The 18,631-nt window shown below is 44.7% G+C and overlaps 1 protein-coding gene across 1 annotated transcript in view; it reads right to left on the minus strand.

Moving 5' to 3' along the window:
* LOC307019178 (glutamate receptor 2-like) overlaps positions 1 to 18,631 on the minus strand; it is a 173,208-nt gene that overhangs the window by 10,289 nt on the left and 144,288 nt on the right. The window contains exon 13 of the mRNA XM_079649845.1: positions 5,700 to 5,834. Within this exon, the coding sequence (XP_079505971.1) occupies positions 5,700 to 5,834 (135 nt within the window). The remainder of the gene's footprint in view (positions 1 to 5,699; positions 5,835 to 18,631) is intronic.

The following is an 18,631-nucleotide window of genomic DNA, read 5'->3' on the forward strand; positions in this document are numbered from 1 at the left end:
GAAGTTTTTCCATTAATTAGCACTTCTTTATTAAATATTATGAATATGTCTTTATTATCAGGCTATGTTCCAAAATCATTCAAAGTAGCAGTGATAAAACCGCTTCTTAAAAAGCACAACCTCGATCCAGAGGTTTTAGCCAACTATAGACCTATTTCTAATCTTCCGTTCCTCTCAAAAATTCTTGAGAAAGCAGTCGCAAAACAGCTGTGTGATTACTTAAGAAACTATGATTTATTTGAAGATTTTCAGTCTGGCTTTAGAACACAACATAGCACAGAGACAGCTCTGGTTAAAGTCACAAATGACATTCTAATAGCCTCTGACAAGGGACTTGTCTCTATTCTTGTCTTACTCGATCTTAGTGCTGCATTTGATACTATCGACCATGATATCCTATTGCAAAGACTAGAGCACTTAGTTGGAATACAGGGAACTGCTTTAGGCTGGTTTAGGTCTTATCTATCTGAACGCTCTCAGTTTGTACGTGTCAACGATGAATCTTCCATGCAAACCAAAGTTAGCCATGGAGTGCCACAGGGCTCAGTGCTTGGACCTATTTTGTTCACCCTATATATGCTTCCGTTAGGCAATATTATAAGGAATCATTCTGTAAACTTTCATTGTTATGCGGATGATACTCAACTATATTTATCAATCAAGCCTGATGAAATTAATCATCTAAATAAAATTCAAGACTGCCTCAAGGACTTAAAAACGTGGATGACCTTAAATTTTTTGATGTTAAACACGACCAAAACTGAAGTTATTGTACTTGGCCCGAAGAATCTACGAAACAAATTATCTAAAGATATATTAACTATGGATGGCATTAATTTGGCCTCCAGTGAGACTGTAAGGAATCTTGGTGTTATATTTGATCAGGATTTATCCTTTAACGCCCACATAAAATCAATTTCAAGGACCGCCTACTTCCATCTACGTAACATTGCAAAAATCAGGCATATCTTGCCTCAAAACGATGCAGAGAAACTAGTCCATGCATTTGTTACTTCAAGGCTGGATTATTGTAACTCCTTATTATCAGGGTGTACCAAGAAGTCAGTCAAGTCGCTTCAGCTGATTCAAAATGCTGCAGCTCGTGTACTAACCAGAGTTAGGAAAAGGGACCACATTACTCCTGTTCTGGCTGCCTTACACTGGCTCCCTATAGAACACAGGATAGAATTTAAAATTCTTCTTCTCGCCTACAAAGCCCTTAATGGGCAGGCGCCATCTTACCTTAAAGAACTCATTATACCCTATTGTCCTACTAGGGCATTGCGTTCCAAGAATGCAGGGTTGTTGGTTGTTCCTAGAGTCTCTAAAAGTACAATGGGAGCCAGAGCCTTTTCTTATCAAGCTCCACTTTTGTGGAATCAGCTTCCAGTTTGTGTTCGGACGGCAGACACCCTATCCGTTTTTAAGAGTGCGCTTAAGACTTTCCTTTTTGATAAAGCTTATAGTTAGGGCTGATTAGATTCAGCCCCTAGTTTTGCTGATATAGGCTTAGTTTGTCGGGGGACATCTTACTTCTTCCTTCTCTCTGTCTATACCTGTGTACTCTCATGTTCCGATTAACCCAGCTTCCCCAAATTTCTTTCTTTTTGGTGTCTATATACGTCGGGATCCGGAGTCATGGATGATCCTGCGGTCCTGTGTCATGGATTGCGAGTCCTGGATCTTGAGTCGTGGCTGCGGTCCTGGATCATAAGTCCTGGATGGATATCCTCGTGGATTCATCTTCTTATTATACACACATGCATTTCAAAACATTTGGACTACCTATGTTGCAAATGTATTATCTTTTCAATTTACACACGGCATCTATTGCACGTCTGTCCGTCCTGGGAGAGGGATCCCTCCTCTGTTGCTCTCCCTGAGGTTTCTCCCATTTTTCCCTTTAAACTGTGGGGTTTTCTCTGGAAGTTTTTCCTTGTACGATGTGAGGGTCTAAGGACAGAGGGTGTCGTATTGTCATACTGATATTCTGTACAAACTGTGAAGTCCACTGAGACAAATGTAACATTTGTGATATTGGGCTATATAAATAAACATTGATTGATTGATTGATCTAGAAGGTTAAACAGAAACAACAGTTGAAAAGCTGAAGTAGGGGAGTAGGAAGTGGAGTGGCTGTGCTCCATCCATCAACGGTCTCTATTCTATTGATGTGTTGTTATGGTGAACCTATCGTCAGAGGATAAGGATATGGAGTGTAATGAGTGTGCGAGGGCCAGCCTTGATTTTGTTTCCAGACTACTTTACGTATTACATACAGTATGTCTAGGTGGGAAAGATTTGCCGGGTAAGGTGACAATAGAAGTGTCTTCTGACGCTAACATGTGTATAATGGGGTGCAGTTCTCCTGTTTATTTAAAACAACCACATTCTGGCTGGGTCTCCTGACTTTGAGGGGAAGGTTATGTCATGCAACAGAAGTTTTCCCCTGGTCTTTTCCACTTTGACCCACTATTCCAAGGTTGAGTGCCCAGGTTCAGCTCATCCTTCCCTAAAGGCAGACTTGCTAGTCCTTTCTGTTGTAGAAATCAAAATAACTCAGGTGAAGTATATATGTGCACCTGGGCCTCACATTTGTCCCCACAGTGCCTTCCATCAGGCCATGCAGAGCTGTGACATCCCATACTGTATGTGTTGTAACAGGTACAAAATCTCAAAAGCAACAGTAGTGTTCATCACAGCAACACAGCTATGTTGTATTAACGCTGTTTGATAATGCTGCCGTCCAAACCATCCTATCCTGAAAATGAAATCATGGGACTGCCGAATGAAAAGCTGACATCACGGCAGATGGAAGTGATCGGTCAGAGAGTCGGTCCGTAAAAGAGGATGATTGGCTCGAACGTAAGAAAGTTTGATCAGGGAACTAAACAAAGTAAAAATGGAAAAGCGGATGGGAAAGAGGCTGAATAGAGCAGAAGAGAGGAGTGTAAAGAAGGAAGCAGGACAGAGGAGTGAGAGGGAGTGAGGAGAGGTGATGAGTGGACAAAGGAGTTTCACAGCCATACACAGGTTAGATAACATCCAGATACTTTGCATGCAGTGTTGCTTTTGTTTATCAAGAACAACTTGTGCATTCCTGAACATCTAGTGAATCATACCATCAGCAGTGCCAGTCAACCTCAGTTATTACTTTTGTCTTCTTTTTATGATCATTTTAACGTGCAAAAAGTATAACATAATAATACCAACATTAATACATTGGAAACAAAGCAGTAGCGTAAGCTCTTTGGAACTGAAACTTGGCATCAAATTAAAAAAAGATCCTAAAATGTTTACATAAAAGTCATTATATTGTAAACTTATATGTTGCAATTTAAAAAAAAAATAGGCCCAGCCAATTTTTTGCCTTAAATAAAACAGTTATCTTTTCTATGAGGCCTCACTATCTCTTTTTAAGATAACTACTGTTTTCATTGATTAATTATCTCCTCTTTGATTTTGTCATTCAATGCCACAACTGTCATTAAAACTATACGCGCAACAGCATACCAGATCAAGTTCCACTTTGAACCATTGGCCATATTCAAATGTGTCCTTGAAGCTGCTAGGCACCACCATAATGATACTGCAGCTGCTGTTTGATGGTATGAATGGATACCAATTTAAAGTGAATTCTAAACAATGTGTATGACTGTGAGGTGAGGAAAGTTTCAGCCATCAATCATCACTCTCCTACCCGTGTTAGATCTTGACACTCTCAATGCCGTAAACGTTGTAGCCCTCTTTATAGGTGGCGTAGTTTGGCTGGTGGCTGGGGGACAGCAGGTTGAAGTTGGGGGCATGTTGAGGAGAAGACAAAGTGTGTGTGTAGTTTCCTGTGTGCTGGGGGGAGGACAATGTGTTGGCTGCCACCTTCATAACAAAAATAAAATGATTGGTATTACTATACTGTGCTTATTGAACAAATAATCTTTAGAAGTGTGACCAATAGTAGTTTACTAATGAGAGAGAGGGAGAGATTTGTATTACCCCATCTCTAAAAGGGCTGACAAACTTCAACCTCAAACTTACAGATGAATTAACATGAACAGTATGAGTAATGCCAAAATGCTTTCCTTCCTTACCAAGCACAATGTCTGTAGTAAAACATTTAACCCCCACACATCCTGATTTTTTTCCATTTTTTTTTTCCTACACACACACACTTCTTAAAAATTACACAACAAATAAAAGAGGAAACACATTTTGATGTTATAGTGACAGTGTATTTCACAGCAGGCTTTTTATAAAATTATCAAGTTACCACTGGTGCTTTTATAAAGTGGTGTAGGGGGTAATAGTTATGACATTATTAGATGCATTAGGAATTGGCTCCAAATGAACTGAAATCTTTAACTGAGGTCGAGTAAGACAGGGACAGTCGGAGTACAACACTGTTCACATTAACCAATAATCAGTCTGTCGCCCAAGGCTCATCCTTCACAGCATTGCAGAGATATTTAAATAACTGCTCCTCATCAATGATCTAGTTCTGTTCCAACAGATAAGTGTTTACCCAGAGCCTGTCCCACCTACAGTAGGAAGAAGGGGACAAAGGGACACTGAGAGTGAATGTGGAAGAGACCATGGTATTTCAGAGGAGAGTAGATCTTAGGGAAATAGGCAGAGATACAACTTTTTCTGGAAAACACCAAGCGACAACAAAGTTATCATACGGGTTAGAATTAGTGCATCAGGGAGATTTATCTTGGCCATAAACACACTCTGCAACAAAGCAAAGCCAATTTGGAAAATTGAATATCCCCACAATAATTTGGGTAAATATTTGAAAAGTTCTGATCACACAAATTGTCTTATGAACACAAAACATGAAGCCCTATTTTAAAGTGAGTGCAGCACACTGTGAAAATCCTAAAAAAAATAAAACCACATTTTTACAAAAAACAGAGTAGGACCACAAACTTGCAATAGTGTTTGTACACACTGATACGAGTACATTTCTTATTTACTTGTCCTAAATTATATGACCCAATAATAAAATATTCCAAAAATATTGTAAGAATTATTACAGGGATAAGTTTAGTTTTTTTGTTTCGGGAAGAAATGTAATCAATATGAGATACCAAATCTGGAGCACAAAGTCAATGTCCATAGCAATTATGCATGTAGCTAGTACACATGGTAAAAACATTTATATTAAATATACCTGATGAGTATTAAGGGGTTCCAGAGAATCTTTAATTTCTGGCTAATATGAATGTGAGTTTTGCCCCGAAAGGCAACTCCATATAAGGAACATGAGGGCGTAATGTATTTAAAAGTGTGATGTACTATGTGAGTAATACATATTTATCTTAATATAGCAACCCGTATGGGTGAAAAGGTTTTTGCTCTGCAGCACACACCATACTGTGAGCAACTTTGTTGGGATTTAGGTGCTAAAAGGCCAGAAGACCAACATAAAGCTAAAAGTAATTCAATAGTAACTGTTTGCAACAAGTTTTACCATCTTTAAAGGTTGACGTAATGTACAGCAAAACAAGTTATTGTATGTTTAAATTATATACTGGCAAATACGGAAACAATGAATCACTACTAATTGGGCAATCCTCGACAAACCCTTAACACCATAGGATTTTTCTTAAACTCTAAAAACACATCTTAATACACAGAGCTCATCCCAATATAAACTATAAGTCAATCAAACTACAACATGAATTGCCAAAATAGGTTACCTTCATTTTTTTGGCCTCAGCACGGCTCTTGTAGCAGAACTCTACCAGAGCCACCATCATGGCCAGACCCAGACCTCCAACCAGGATATAGAAGACCCCTGCCACGTTACTGAGAGACAGGGCGCTGGTTTTCTCCTACACACACACACACACACACACACACACACACACACACACACACACACACACACACACACACACACACACACACACACACACACACACACACACACACACACACACACACACACACACACACACACACACACACCAGAACAAATAAAGAGGATAGCCATCAAGAAAAAGTATTTTAACAAGGTGTTTTTAAGGTAACAGCAATCTGTGATGACTAACACACTATTTACTGTTTCAATTCAATTTTCTCCTCATTAGACAGCATTAAAGTGAATAAAAAAGTAATTGCACAGTCAACTAGTCATAAATACAGATTTAAATTGGGACTGCACAAAAGTCCCACAAAAGAAAAATGACCTGCACACTATAAAGCATCCTTTATCAGTGTGTCTGTATTGACCTTGTAATGTGTATTTGTATGCATGTCTGGCTTATGTTTAGTGATGTCACTATGTTGACAGAACTCAGTAGTTACTTTGGTGATTACAAATATATCATAACTGATAGAAACCAGGGAAAATGTTGTTCTTTTTCACCCTATCTGACGGCAAGAGGCAGTGTTAAACAATGGATGTTATCCATCCTGTGCACAGGCAAGAAGAGTATTTTATATCAACAAATTCAAATGTGGCCTTAGATGTATGGATGGAAGTCTGCTCCACCTGTACCCAGTACTATGAAGCAGAATTTGGGGTTAGCGAGGTAACTTCAGGGTTAACTCTGGGTTAGAGAGGTAACTTCAGGGTTAACTCTGGGTTTTCGGTCCTACGGCGCTGGCTCACTTCTTACCGGGGTAGATCTCCATTATGCTGAACACCTAACCTGCTCCGGAGCATGTTCCAGATAAGAGGTCAACTCAGTGAAAGCACCGCCTGCTGACCAAGTGTTGGTCAGCAGTTTAAAGCTATCAAGTAATATTACAGGATTAAGGAAATACAGTTTAACCTGCCGTTGCAGGAAAGACAGCCGGCAAAAATCACCGACTGTGTGAACATGAACATTTATAGAATATCACTGCCCATCTTCAGAGCAATCCGACTATTATTACAATTGCGTTAAGCAAGCTTAATTAAATATCTGCCACAACATAAGTAACCCGAGCAAATTAACTCAGAGCATTGCGTACAGTGTGGCATTTATCATTATCACATCATCAATCACATCATAATATATATTTCCTTATATGTGTCAGCTTCTCGAACCCTATCTGGCCGTGCAACACTTAAATTATCACACTGTATCTATGTGTTATTTAAAACAACACTTTAAGTTGACGAAACACTCAAATATAATTGAATTCAGATCCACTCGTGTCTTAGATGGGGAAGTGATATCATAAAACTGTTAATGTATGCATTCAAACACTTGGTAGTATTTTTTTACCAGCTGTTCTTCCTGCGCCTTGCAGGTGCAGCTGTGTTGCTTTTATCCTGGTTTATCTTTTTAAGTCATGGATGTTTAAAGTCTAACTTCTTCATATTTGTCTAAAATGATCGTTTATTCATGAAGTATTACGCTGCGCTGTCAGTATGCTTCTCCATCTTTGTGATTGGTCAAATGTTGCTAACCCCGCCCCTTTCAGCCAGACAGAGAAACCCTGGGTTGATTTACCGGGTTGATAACCAGCGTCGTAGGGCCACTTAGCGAGATCACGTTTGTTAGGGTTAGTTAAGCCAGATAACAAAAAAATATCCAGGGTATGTTGAACTGGATTTGATGTACAGGACAACAGGACAACCTGCTGGCACCATGGTTGTTATCAATACACTATAAGGGTCGTTACATTTGAGCTATTTTCAATACATAATCTGGACATGTCATAAATCTGCTAGCATAAATGTGTAAAAAGTCCAGTGGCGGCTGGTGGCAAATATTTTTGGTGGGGCTGTTGATATAGTGAGTAAAAATTTATTTTTTGGGAGAAATGACCCCTTAAATTGGGACTTCTGGTGATGTAATGGCTCCATAAAATCGTGGTTCTAGGGCCAGGAACAACCAGGCTGAGTCGGGCTGAGTATGCTAAACTAACTGCGGTCAAGCCAGCCTCCACTCGGGAAAACCTAGTCAAGCCAGCCCTCACGTGATATTGCGGTGCGCGAATATCCTATGCATTACGGTAGAGTAAAACAAAATCATCCCTCTGTGTTTAGATGAGAATAAAACAAAAACTGTCCAGTATCAAAGACTCATTTCACTTCAGGTTGATAGCAGGACATCCCATCTAGTCACTCAGAAAAAATCAGGACATTCTGATGTAGAGTTTCAAAATAAAAGACCTTTGAAATCTCTATTGTATGAGCTATCATCCCTGTTTTTAGATGAGAATAAAACAAAAACTGTCTAGTATCATAGATCGATCTCACTCCAGGGTGATAGCAGGACACCCCATCTAGTCACTCAGAAAAAATCAGGACATTCTGATGTAGAGTTTCAAAATAAAAGACCTTTGAAGTCTCATATATGAGCTATCATCCCTGTTTTTGGATGAGAATAAAACAAAGACTGTCCAGTATCATAGATCCATCTCACTCCAGGGTGATAGCAGGACACCCAATGTCGTCACTCAGAAAAAATCAGGACATTCTGATGTACAGTTTCAAAATAAAAGACCTTTGAAGTCTCATATGAGCTATCATCCCTGTCCCCAAAGGTCTTTTATTTTGAAACTGTACATCAGAATGTCCTGATTTTTGTCTGAGTGACTAGATGGGGTGTCCTGCTATCAACCTGGAGTGAGATGGATCTATGATACTGGAAAGTTTTTGTTTTATTCTCATCTAAACACAGAGGGAGGATTTTTTGACTCTACCGTAATGCATAGGATATTCGCGCACCGCAATATCACGTGAGGGCTGGCTTGAGTAGTCTTTTCCGAGTGAAGGCTGGCTTGACCGCAGTCTAAACTAGAGAGAGAATCGCTGTCAAGGGGGCTACAACTACAACAAGATGAACATATTTGACCGTGATTTAATTGTAATACACGTTTCAAAATGATGCCGAAGCAACAACATACTGATACCGGATAGTAAAAACCATGAATTAAGGCTTTGACAAATCTGCAGACAAACAGCAGGCGAAAAACCTTTTAAAATGCGTGTTTTCTAATGGAGATTTGGCTAAGCTAACGTTGTAAATGCTCCGACCGTCCACACTCACAACAACGGGCTATACAGACATAAATAAACCAGCGACTGTATTCGCCATGACACAGACAGTATGTGGTTTGTACTTGTTTAACTTTTGTCTAGTTTCTGAACAGATATGAAGAGCTGTGAGCTCTGGGTGCTAAGAGCTAACAGCTGTGTTGTTTTTTTGGGGAGCTCATTGAAGATGACTCCACGGCTCCGCCTACACTGCGTTACTATAGTTCTCATTCGTAACACTCCGTTCGATGTCTCACTATGGGATGCGCCTCATCGCGGAGCAAACAGAAGCATCAATCTCATTACGCCAATCCTGATTGGCTGGTGATCTTGACGTCAGCGTCAGGGAATCTAACCCCTATAAGTAGCTTGCGCTACGCCGCATGCATCATTCAAACACCTCTTCTCACTTCAGAGCACATCTCTACTGGTAGCCGGGCGAGCTCACACAGTCCACAGACGGAACCAAGCTATCCAAGCTAACTTCGGTCGACGGGCGCTCGCCGGCTACTTCTATATATACTTCTGCAAGAAGACTGTTAATACTAACACACCAGTTAGTGTTGCAATCTACCTCACCGTTTCTTTCTTCGGAATTAAAGGTAAGGTTTTGATTTTTCAAGCTGGTAACACACCTGTTACTAACTTGCCTTTCCTCACTACCGACACCAAGGTAGCGGGTACGGTTTTTTATTTTTCTCTCTCACACCAGAGGAGGGGAAGATAAAAAGGGTATTAACACACCAGTTAATATTCTTTGAGAATAAAATTCTACACCTTCGTTTTTTCTCCGGATTAACGACAGGTGGGGAAGGATTTTTTTCTCAGCAACGTACCTGTTACGAGCGGGTCCTCTCCACTCCGTCACCACGGCGACCGAGATGGACGCTTCTCTCCCTCACACCAGAGGAGTCAGGGACTCGGAGGCTCGGCTCTGCGGCTGCGGGTTGAAGATATCAGGCACAGACTCACACCAGGTCTGCTCGTCCTGCCTCGGGCTGGAACACGCCCTGGAGGCTATCGACAAGCCCGGCTCGTGCGGACATTGTGCCCGCTTCACCATCAAGAGCCTCCGCCGACGGCTAGCACACCAAGCTAGCTTGTCGGGTCAGGACTCCCTCATGTCCTCTGATTTACCGGACGGAAATCAGGACACGGGGGCGTCCGCCACAGAGATGGAGCCCCGCACTGTGTCGGTCTGGGGCTCATCAGTAGTTGCAGCTGCAGAACCGGAGCCCCGCGCCGTGTCAGGCTGGGACTCGGAGGCAGCGAGGGACGTGCGAGCGGAGCCCCGCGCTGTGTCAAGCTGGGGCTCCCAACTGGACCTCACCATGGTCTCGCCCGCGAATGATGTCCTGGAGTTGGACTACATGGAGGACGAAGAGGATGAAACCTCTGGATTCCTCCTGTCCGACTCTGATGAGCAAGACGATGATGTCTTCGTGTCATCAGCTCAGGCTGCAAAGCCGGGAGCGATGGCTGCTCTCCTGGGCGATAGCACACCAGCTTCGCCCTGTCTGAGTATGGACCTGCAGGCCGTGTGTCAGCGTGCCGCAGCCAGACTAGACATCCCATAGCCCGAAATGGCCAAGGAGACCTCCAGGTCCCGTTACGAGGGGAAAAATTTGCCCCAAGCAACGAGGACAAAGAGGCAACTCCTGCCGGTCTTCCCGGAGATGTTGGATGAGGTGTCGGTCTCGTGGAGAGACCGGCCCTTCAGCAACAAGGCCCCAATCCAGGGTGCCTCCTCCCTAGACTGCGACGGTATGGAGAGGCTCGGCCTGCTCCGAATACCGCCGATGGAACCGCTGGTGGCAGCTCACCTCCTCCCGAGGATGGCGACTACACCGAGCAGGAACCCCACGCTGCCGGCAAAGGCGGACCGGTTCCAGTCAACCATGACTGAACGGTCCTACAGAGTTGGCCCAGAAAATCTCCGGCTCCGGCTGCAGCCCAGGCGCAGCCAACCCGGAATTTCGGCCAGCAGGCGAGGAAGAAGAAGCGGGCGGCCTGACAGCCTCCTCTTCTTCCCTCGGTGACGGAGCTGGAAGGTCCCCCAGCTCCAGATGTGTTCCCGCTGCCTCGAGAGATGCCTCAAAGCCATCCTCAAGTGCACCAAAACACATGTCACAATATTGTTCTGTTTTCTCGGATAAAGCATTTTCCACTGACGCATCCAGGCCTCAAGCTGAGGGCGCAGCTCAGAAAAATGAAAGAGAAAACAATAAAAACAATAAAACCAATAAACAGCCCGCCATTTGTTCCCCTTTTGAGAGCAGCTACGGCCTCTCTCAAAAGGCGGACGATGAACGGGTCTGTGAAGGCACCGCCGCCACGCGCATGCGCAGTGACGACTGGGGCTGTGAGGCTACCACCGTCACGTGCAGTCGCAGTGCCGGCTGGGGTTGTGAAGGCACCTCCGTCACGCGCATGCGCAGTGTCGGTGGGGACTGTCAAATCGGGGTACCACCGTGTTCAGACACTAGAGGGCCCCATAACACAACAAATAGAGACTCAGAGGGCAAAAGACGTGACATCTCCGCTGGCTCTAAGGAGCAAACAGTGGAAGATGCTCACAACGTCTGCTTGGGTGTTCAAGACAGTTACACAGGGCTACAGACGCCAATTCGCTGTCACCCCCCCTCGCTTCTCGGGCGTTCTGTATTCACAGGCCCGAGGGGAGTCAGCCCACATTCTGGAAAGAGAGATTCTCTCACTTCTAGAAAAGAAGGCTATATCTATAATACCCGCCGAGCGGAGTCAGAGCGGCTTTTATTCCAAGTATTTCCTCGTTCCCAAACGGGGAGGGAACGGAATTCGGCCAATACTAGATTTGAGGGCTCTGAACAAATATCTAAGAAGATACAAATAAAGAATGCTCACTCACACATCTCTGCTGCGTCTCGTGCGACAAAACGACTGGTTTACATCAGTCGACCTGAAAGATGCGTATTTCCACATCCCAGTATATTACCCACACAGGAAATATCTGAGGTTCACATTTCAGGGGATCTGTTACGAAGACAGAGTACTTCCCTTCGGTCTGTCTCTCAGTCCAAGAGTGTTTGTACGATGTACGGAAGCCGCGATAGCCCCGTTAAGACAACAGGGTATTCGCCTGGCAACCTACCTAGACGACTGGCTGCTTCTCGCACAGTCGGAACAGGAGGCTATTACGCAGACAAATGTCCTCGTAAAGCACCTGCTCAACCTGGGTTTCATAATAAACACAGAAAAGAGCATGTTGTGCCCGGCACAGACTGTACTCTTCCTGGGTTTACACCTGAACTCGGTGCCCAGCCCGCCTGTCAGCGGAAAGAGTGAAAGCTTTCAGAGCTTGCCTCGCTCATTTCCAGCTGCGCAAACATGTTCTTTTCAGATCATGCCTGCGGTTACTGGGTCTCATGGCGTCAGCCATCCTGGTTGTACGACTGGGACGGTTACACATGAGGGAGTTTCAGCGCTGGGTAGCCGCTCTAAAACTAAACCCCGCGCGTCATGGCGCGCGGAGAGTGATGGTTACTGTGAAATGCGTAATGGCACTGCGCCACTGGCTGCACCCGACTTTTCTGGTACGGGGCGTGCCTATGGGTGCTGTCCTTTCACGGAAGGTGGTCACCACAGACGCATGTCTGACAGGCTGGGGAAGTATTTACGAAGGTCGTCCGGTGAGGGGTCTCTGGAGCAGAGACCTCCAGCGGTCGCACATAAATTACCTGGAGCTTTTAGCGGTGTTCCTCACCCTAAAACGCTTTCTGCCTTTTCTCAGAGGACACCATGTCCTCGTGAAGACGGACAATACGACCACAATATCGTATATAAACCGACAAGGGGGTTTGCGCTCTCTCCAGTTACACATGCTGGCACGCAAACTGATCTTGTGGAGCTGCGGCCGTCTCCTCTCTCTGAGAGCGACGCACGTACCGGGTGTGATGAACCTCGGGGCAGACCTGCTGTCCAGAGGTGTACCACTATATGCAGACTGGACTCTACATCCAAATGTTGTGAGCCAGCTGTGGGTGCGTTACGGCCGAGCCGCGGTAGATCTGTTCGCATCAAAAGAAAATGCTCACTGTCAGCTTTTCTTTTCAATGCGGGATCAAAACGCACCATTAGGCGTGGACGCGCTCGCGCACATTTGGCCTCCGGTCCTCCTGTACGCGTTCCCACCCCTGGCGCTGATACCCCCAACTCTGACCAGAGTGAGGGAACGGCGACACACAATGATCCTGATAGCTCCGCACTGGCCTGCAATGTACTGGCTGGCGGAGATATATCAGCTGCTGTGCGGTCAGCCGTGGCAGCTCCCCCTACGCAGGGACATACTGTCTCAGGCGGGGAGGACGATCTTTCACCCACATCCGGAGTGCATGGCCCTATGGGCCTGGCCCGTGAGTGGTATAATCTGAATGCAGTGGGTCTCCCGCAGAAGGTGATAAACACTATTCAGAGTGCAAGAGCTTCCTCCACTAGGTCTCTTTATGACTGTAAGTGGAGGGTGTTTGAGGACTGGTGCCTTCAAAAAGGGCACACCTCTTTTCAATGCCCTGTGGGAGTGATTTTATCATTTCTACAGGACCTAATTGATAAACACAGAGCTTTCTCCACGATCAAAGTCTACCTGGCTGCTATTGCTGCATGCCATGTGGGTTTTGAGGGTAAGACAGCCGGCCAACATCCTCTTTTCTGCCGTTTTATGAAGGGAGCTCGCAGGCTTCTTCCTGTTTCCAGGTCACTGGTGCCCTTATGGGACTTGACAGTGGTTTTAGATGGGCTCACTCGAGCCCCATTTGAACCCCTGGAAGAAGCTGACATGAAGCACCTGTCACTCAAGACAGTGCTGTTACTGGCCCTGGCATCCGCCAAGCGAGTCAGTGACATTCATGCGCTATCTGTACATCCTTCATGCACTCAGTTCGCCCGAGGGTTAACGAGAGTGTTGCTGAAGCCCAACCCTGCCTTTATACCTAAGGTGGTTGGTTCATGTACCCCCATTGACATTGAGGCATTTCCTCCGCCACTGTGTCCCTCCGGGGAACAGCAGCCGAATTTGCTATGTCCAGTCCATGCTTTACGCACTTATATGGACAGATCAAAAGAGTTTCGTCATAATGACCAACTCTTTGTGTCCTGGGCTAACCCTCAGAAGGGCAAGCCTGTTACTAAGCAACGGCTCTCTCACTGGATTGTGGAGGCAATTGCTTTGGCTTACACGAGTCAGGGTCTGCAGGCACCTTCGGGTTTGCGTGCTCATTCGACTCGTGGTCTGGCTACATCCTGGGCTTTGTTCAGGGGTGTTTCCATCCAAGACATTTGTGCAGCGGCGAGCTGGTCCTCGCCGCTCACTTTTGTCCGCTTTTACAGATTAGACGTCTCTGCTCCCAGTGTGGCCCATGCAGTGCTGGGCCCCCTGCTGAGTTAGAGCTCTAACTGTTAAATTCTGGTTTGGTTTGGTGATTTTCGAGATAAGCTCGTCTGGCAATACGGGAGCTACAATATCCCATAGTGAGACATCGAACGGAGTGTTACGAATGAGAACTATAGGTTACTTACGTAACCCCAGTTCTCAGAGTAACATGAAGTGAGATGTCTCACCAGACGGCCCTCCTTGCTATGGTGAAGCGAGAAGAGGTGCTTATTTTCAATGATGCATGCGGCGTAGCGCAAGCTACTTATAGGGGTTAGATTCCCTGACGCTGACGTCAAGATCACCAGCCAATCAGGATTGGCGTAATGAGATTGATGCTTCTCTTTGCTCCGCGATGAGGCGCATCCCATAGTGAGACATCGAACGGAGTGTTACGAATGAGAACTGGGGTTACGTAAGTAACCTATAGATACTACCCCAGTTCCTCACGAGTCTAAAAAACAACTCACGTCAACGCACGTAAGCAACGTGGGCGCCAACGTGGGCGCCAACGTGAGCGCTCTCGTGACCAAAATATTTGACGGCGCTGATTGGCTGAAATTATGTTTCGGCAGCACAGTTACAGACTTTTGCAACGTGCTGGTTGCTGCTGTTTGGCTCGGGGGCAGCGCCCCGTAATGGTAAACTAATGCCAAGGGCAAGGCCAGGCAGGAAACATGTGACTTATCAGTAACTTTAGACATCGTAACACAATTTTAAACAAGATTTTATTGTAGATTATACATTTTACTGATACCAATTGTATGATATTTACCTTGTTCATTAAAAATAAAAAATATAAAATATATATATTTTTGAAATATATATTTTTTGAAATATTTTTTTTTTAATGTAATATTTTTTTTAATATTTTCTTTTGTATGTGGGAAGAGGTGGGGCGGCGCCACTAGCGCCACTATGGGCCGGCCGCCACTGAAAAAGTCCTTTAGTCTTACAGAACATACATATCTTGTATGTATGACCCTATGATTTAAGTTTTGTTTTACTGCCAATCATGGGAATATTGTGTATAGAATGTATCTACAACATTATGTATTTATGTCTTAATGTGTGCATATGTATAAACGTGTCTGTTGATTGTGTATATATAGGGGTGCCCACACTTTTTCAGCTTTGGAGCTACTTTTAAAATGACCACGCCCAAGTGATCAACCTACAGGTTGCCTTGCCCCCCCTGCCCAATCTGTGTCGGGGCGGGGGGGGGGTTGACTAAATGGCGGATAAACTGTGGCACGCTTACACTAATTGCGCCGCATAAGCGTATAATAGTGCGCCACATTTGTGCTTCAGATGAGGAGGTGAGCCCCCCTCATAACTGCATGAACCCATATGGCACAATACAACTCAGACTGGCTTACCTGTACGTCAATTAAGTGGTAAATGCCATAATAAGGAAGGATGATAGACTAACTTTAAAAAAAAAAAAAAAAGTTTTTTTTGTTTTTTTCTTTGTTTTTTTTCAATGCAATGCGATCTACCCACACTACCCTAGTCGATCACGATCGACGTATTGGGCACCCTTGATCGGATATACATCTTTTTATACATATTTTTATATATATTTGTATTTTTGTATTCGGGATTGTGGGAATCTCTCTGTCTGTACACACAAAGAAAGATTGACAATATAGTTGACTTTGACTGAGGAAGGGACCTAGGTTTTCTTTATTTTGCTATCAATCATGACTAGGGATGGGTATCGTTAGGATTTTATCGATACCGGTACCGGTACCGGTACTGCTTATCGGTATCGGTATTTTCCAATACTCTTATCGATACTTTTCAATAATTTGGTGTTAATAAACTAAAAAAAGACAAGGCGATGTGCCTGCAAGACTGCACCCAGGTAAACAAAACATATTACCCGTGCGCAGCAGCTAACCTGCCTGTGAGCCTTCGCTCAGGTCACATTTACACACGGCGCGGCTGAAGCCCGCTAGCACTATTAGCACTATTAGCACTAGCAGTATCGCTAGCACCGTTTAAGATTCAATGAGTGTCTCGTTTGCAAATGCTTCATTATGTTGCTTGTGTTACCCCCTTTACAAACAACTAATTGAGTACATAGATTGCACCTTGCACTATCACCACTAATTTTTTTTTAAAGTGCATCCAGACCTTCGATTGCTTCGCTCTGTCCGCCATGCCTGCGGGAGTCTCACAACAATAATAAGAGCGCTGTTGAGAGAGATGAGGAGTGGCATTTACAGTGGCCAATCAGAGGGGTCTCAAACCGGATACATCACACGGGATGAGGGTTCCCAACCAACCAGAATGGTTTAAAGTTAAACTAAGGAAGTACATGTAACAGATATACCAATAGCAGCACTGTTTGTTTAGCGGCTTAACGGTATACCGATACCGTCCAATCAGGTACCGGTATTGACTTAGTACCGGTTCTCGGTACCCATCCCTAATCATGACTGTACCACCCTCCCAGCTACTGCCAGCTCCACAAATGCTGAGCAAGACCGTCCATCTTTTCTCCTCACACCAGTAGAAGCAGAGCATGCCTTTCATGCAGGATTCCAAAACTTGACTGGGCTTGGTGCTGGTTTTGGATCCATCTATGACTTCCCTCCCTTTCTGTCACCCAAGAAGGTCTGCTCTAGAGTTGCCTTAAAGAAGACTTTAAATAAAGTGTTATGATATGACGTGCATGGGCCATGTTGGGAACTCCCTGTCCAATCTGATGTTAACCCTGTCCCAGTCATTGCAGTCAGACACTTCTGTCCAGTGTCAGTGATACATCTCTGATTAGGGGGCTGACACTCTCTTGGCACTCCTCCAAAGTTCTGAACCTGTTGGGCCCAGCAGCAGAGAAGGCCTTGGAGCATGATCCAGGCATAACAGCCTAGTCTGCAGTTTCTTAGCCTGCAACCTCTAAAAGGTTACGGCATAATTCACCCTAAGCAACCATTCTTCCCACTGGCTACAACTCACAACCTGTACAACGACACTGGGGTTGTCACGATCTGTCTGTGTTGTGTTTTGTCTTGATCCGTCTTCAGTTTCCTGTTTTACACCAGCCCTTATTCCGTCTGGGGTCCAGTCGACACCAGCTCATGTTCTGTCCAAGGTCCCGTCTGTGCCTGTCCCATCGTGGGTTCCGTCTGCACCTGTACCAATGGCTCCGGTTCCTGTACGGCCAACACCGGTTCCTGTCCCGCCAACATCGGTTCCCAGTGCTCCTGATTCCTGTGCTCCTGCTCCGGCGATCCAGCTGACCCCGGAGGGGCCCCATCGCGGCCTCTGCTTTGCACCCGGGCTGTCCGCCCGAGTCCCCCTTCTCAGCTTCTGCTTTGCCCCGGGATGTCCGTCCGATAAATAACTTTGATTTGGTTGTGTTAAAGACAAGAAAACTGCCTTTGCCTCTTAATATTGAGGGCCACTCCACAAGGATTGCCACCATGTCCTGGGCAGCACTATGGGGTTTCCTTAATTAAGACATGTGCTGCAGATAGTTTCTGGTTCTGGTGGGTATATAATTCGTAGTGACAATGTTGAAAATAATCATCCGTTGTTAATGATTGCCTTTGGGAGTCAGAAGGAATGAAATAGAACGAGAGGTACATATGTAGGGAAAAGATTGATCAGAGAAGGTTGCTGTTACATATATTTATAAAACGGACAAGTCAAATCAAGCAATCTGATTGGTTCTTAGCCGTGAAATACTGAGCGTATACCTCGGGTAGAATTGTAAGTTACTTTTCACAACAAGTCAGTATCCCTCTGCGTCTGAGAAAAACAGTATACAGTTGGGCTGAAAAGCAAACTGCCTGCAGTTTGCTTTTCATACTGGAACCAGAAAGCAGCGGAGAAGTAACGGGGCAGAAGCCCTCCTTTTTCACGCAGCGGTCCAGACATAGACATCAAACGGCAAAACATATTCAGTGTGCAGTTCCTTTGGCATTAGGGCAGGGATATCTAGATACTTTCGAAGGTTTAACATAATGAATTGTGTTACTTTTAAAGCAAGCAACGATGTTTTCAAATCTGTAATCAAAGAGGTCCGCAAAAACGCTATCGACCAATCAGATTGCTTGATTTGACTTGTCAGTTTTATAAATATATTTAAATTTCTTCCGTTACGAAAACAAACGTACAAAGCATAAAATGGAAACATTTCAGATTAGTTTCGACCTCCGGGGGGGTCTTACTATGGAGGAGTGGCTTGAGGAGGAGTGCCTATTTAGCCCCCAGCTAAACGACGACACGCAGAGCTA

Source organism: Notothenia rossii, assembly GCF_949606895.1.
Source record: "Notothenia rossii genome assembly, chromosome: 1".
In the NCBI taxonomy this organism is placed as follows: Eukaryota; Metazoa; Chordata; class Actinopteri; order Perciformes; family Nototheniidae; genus Notothenia; species Notothenia rossii.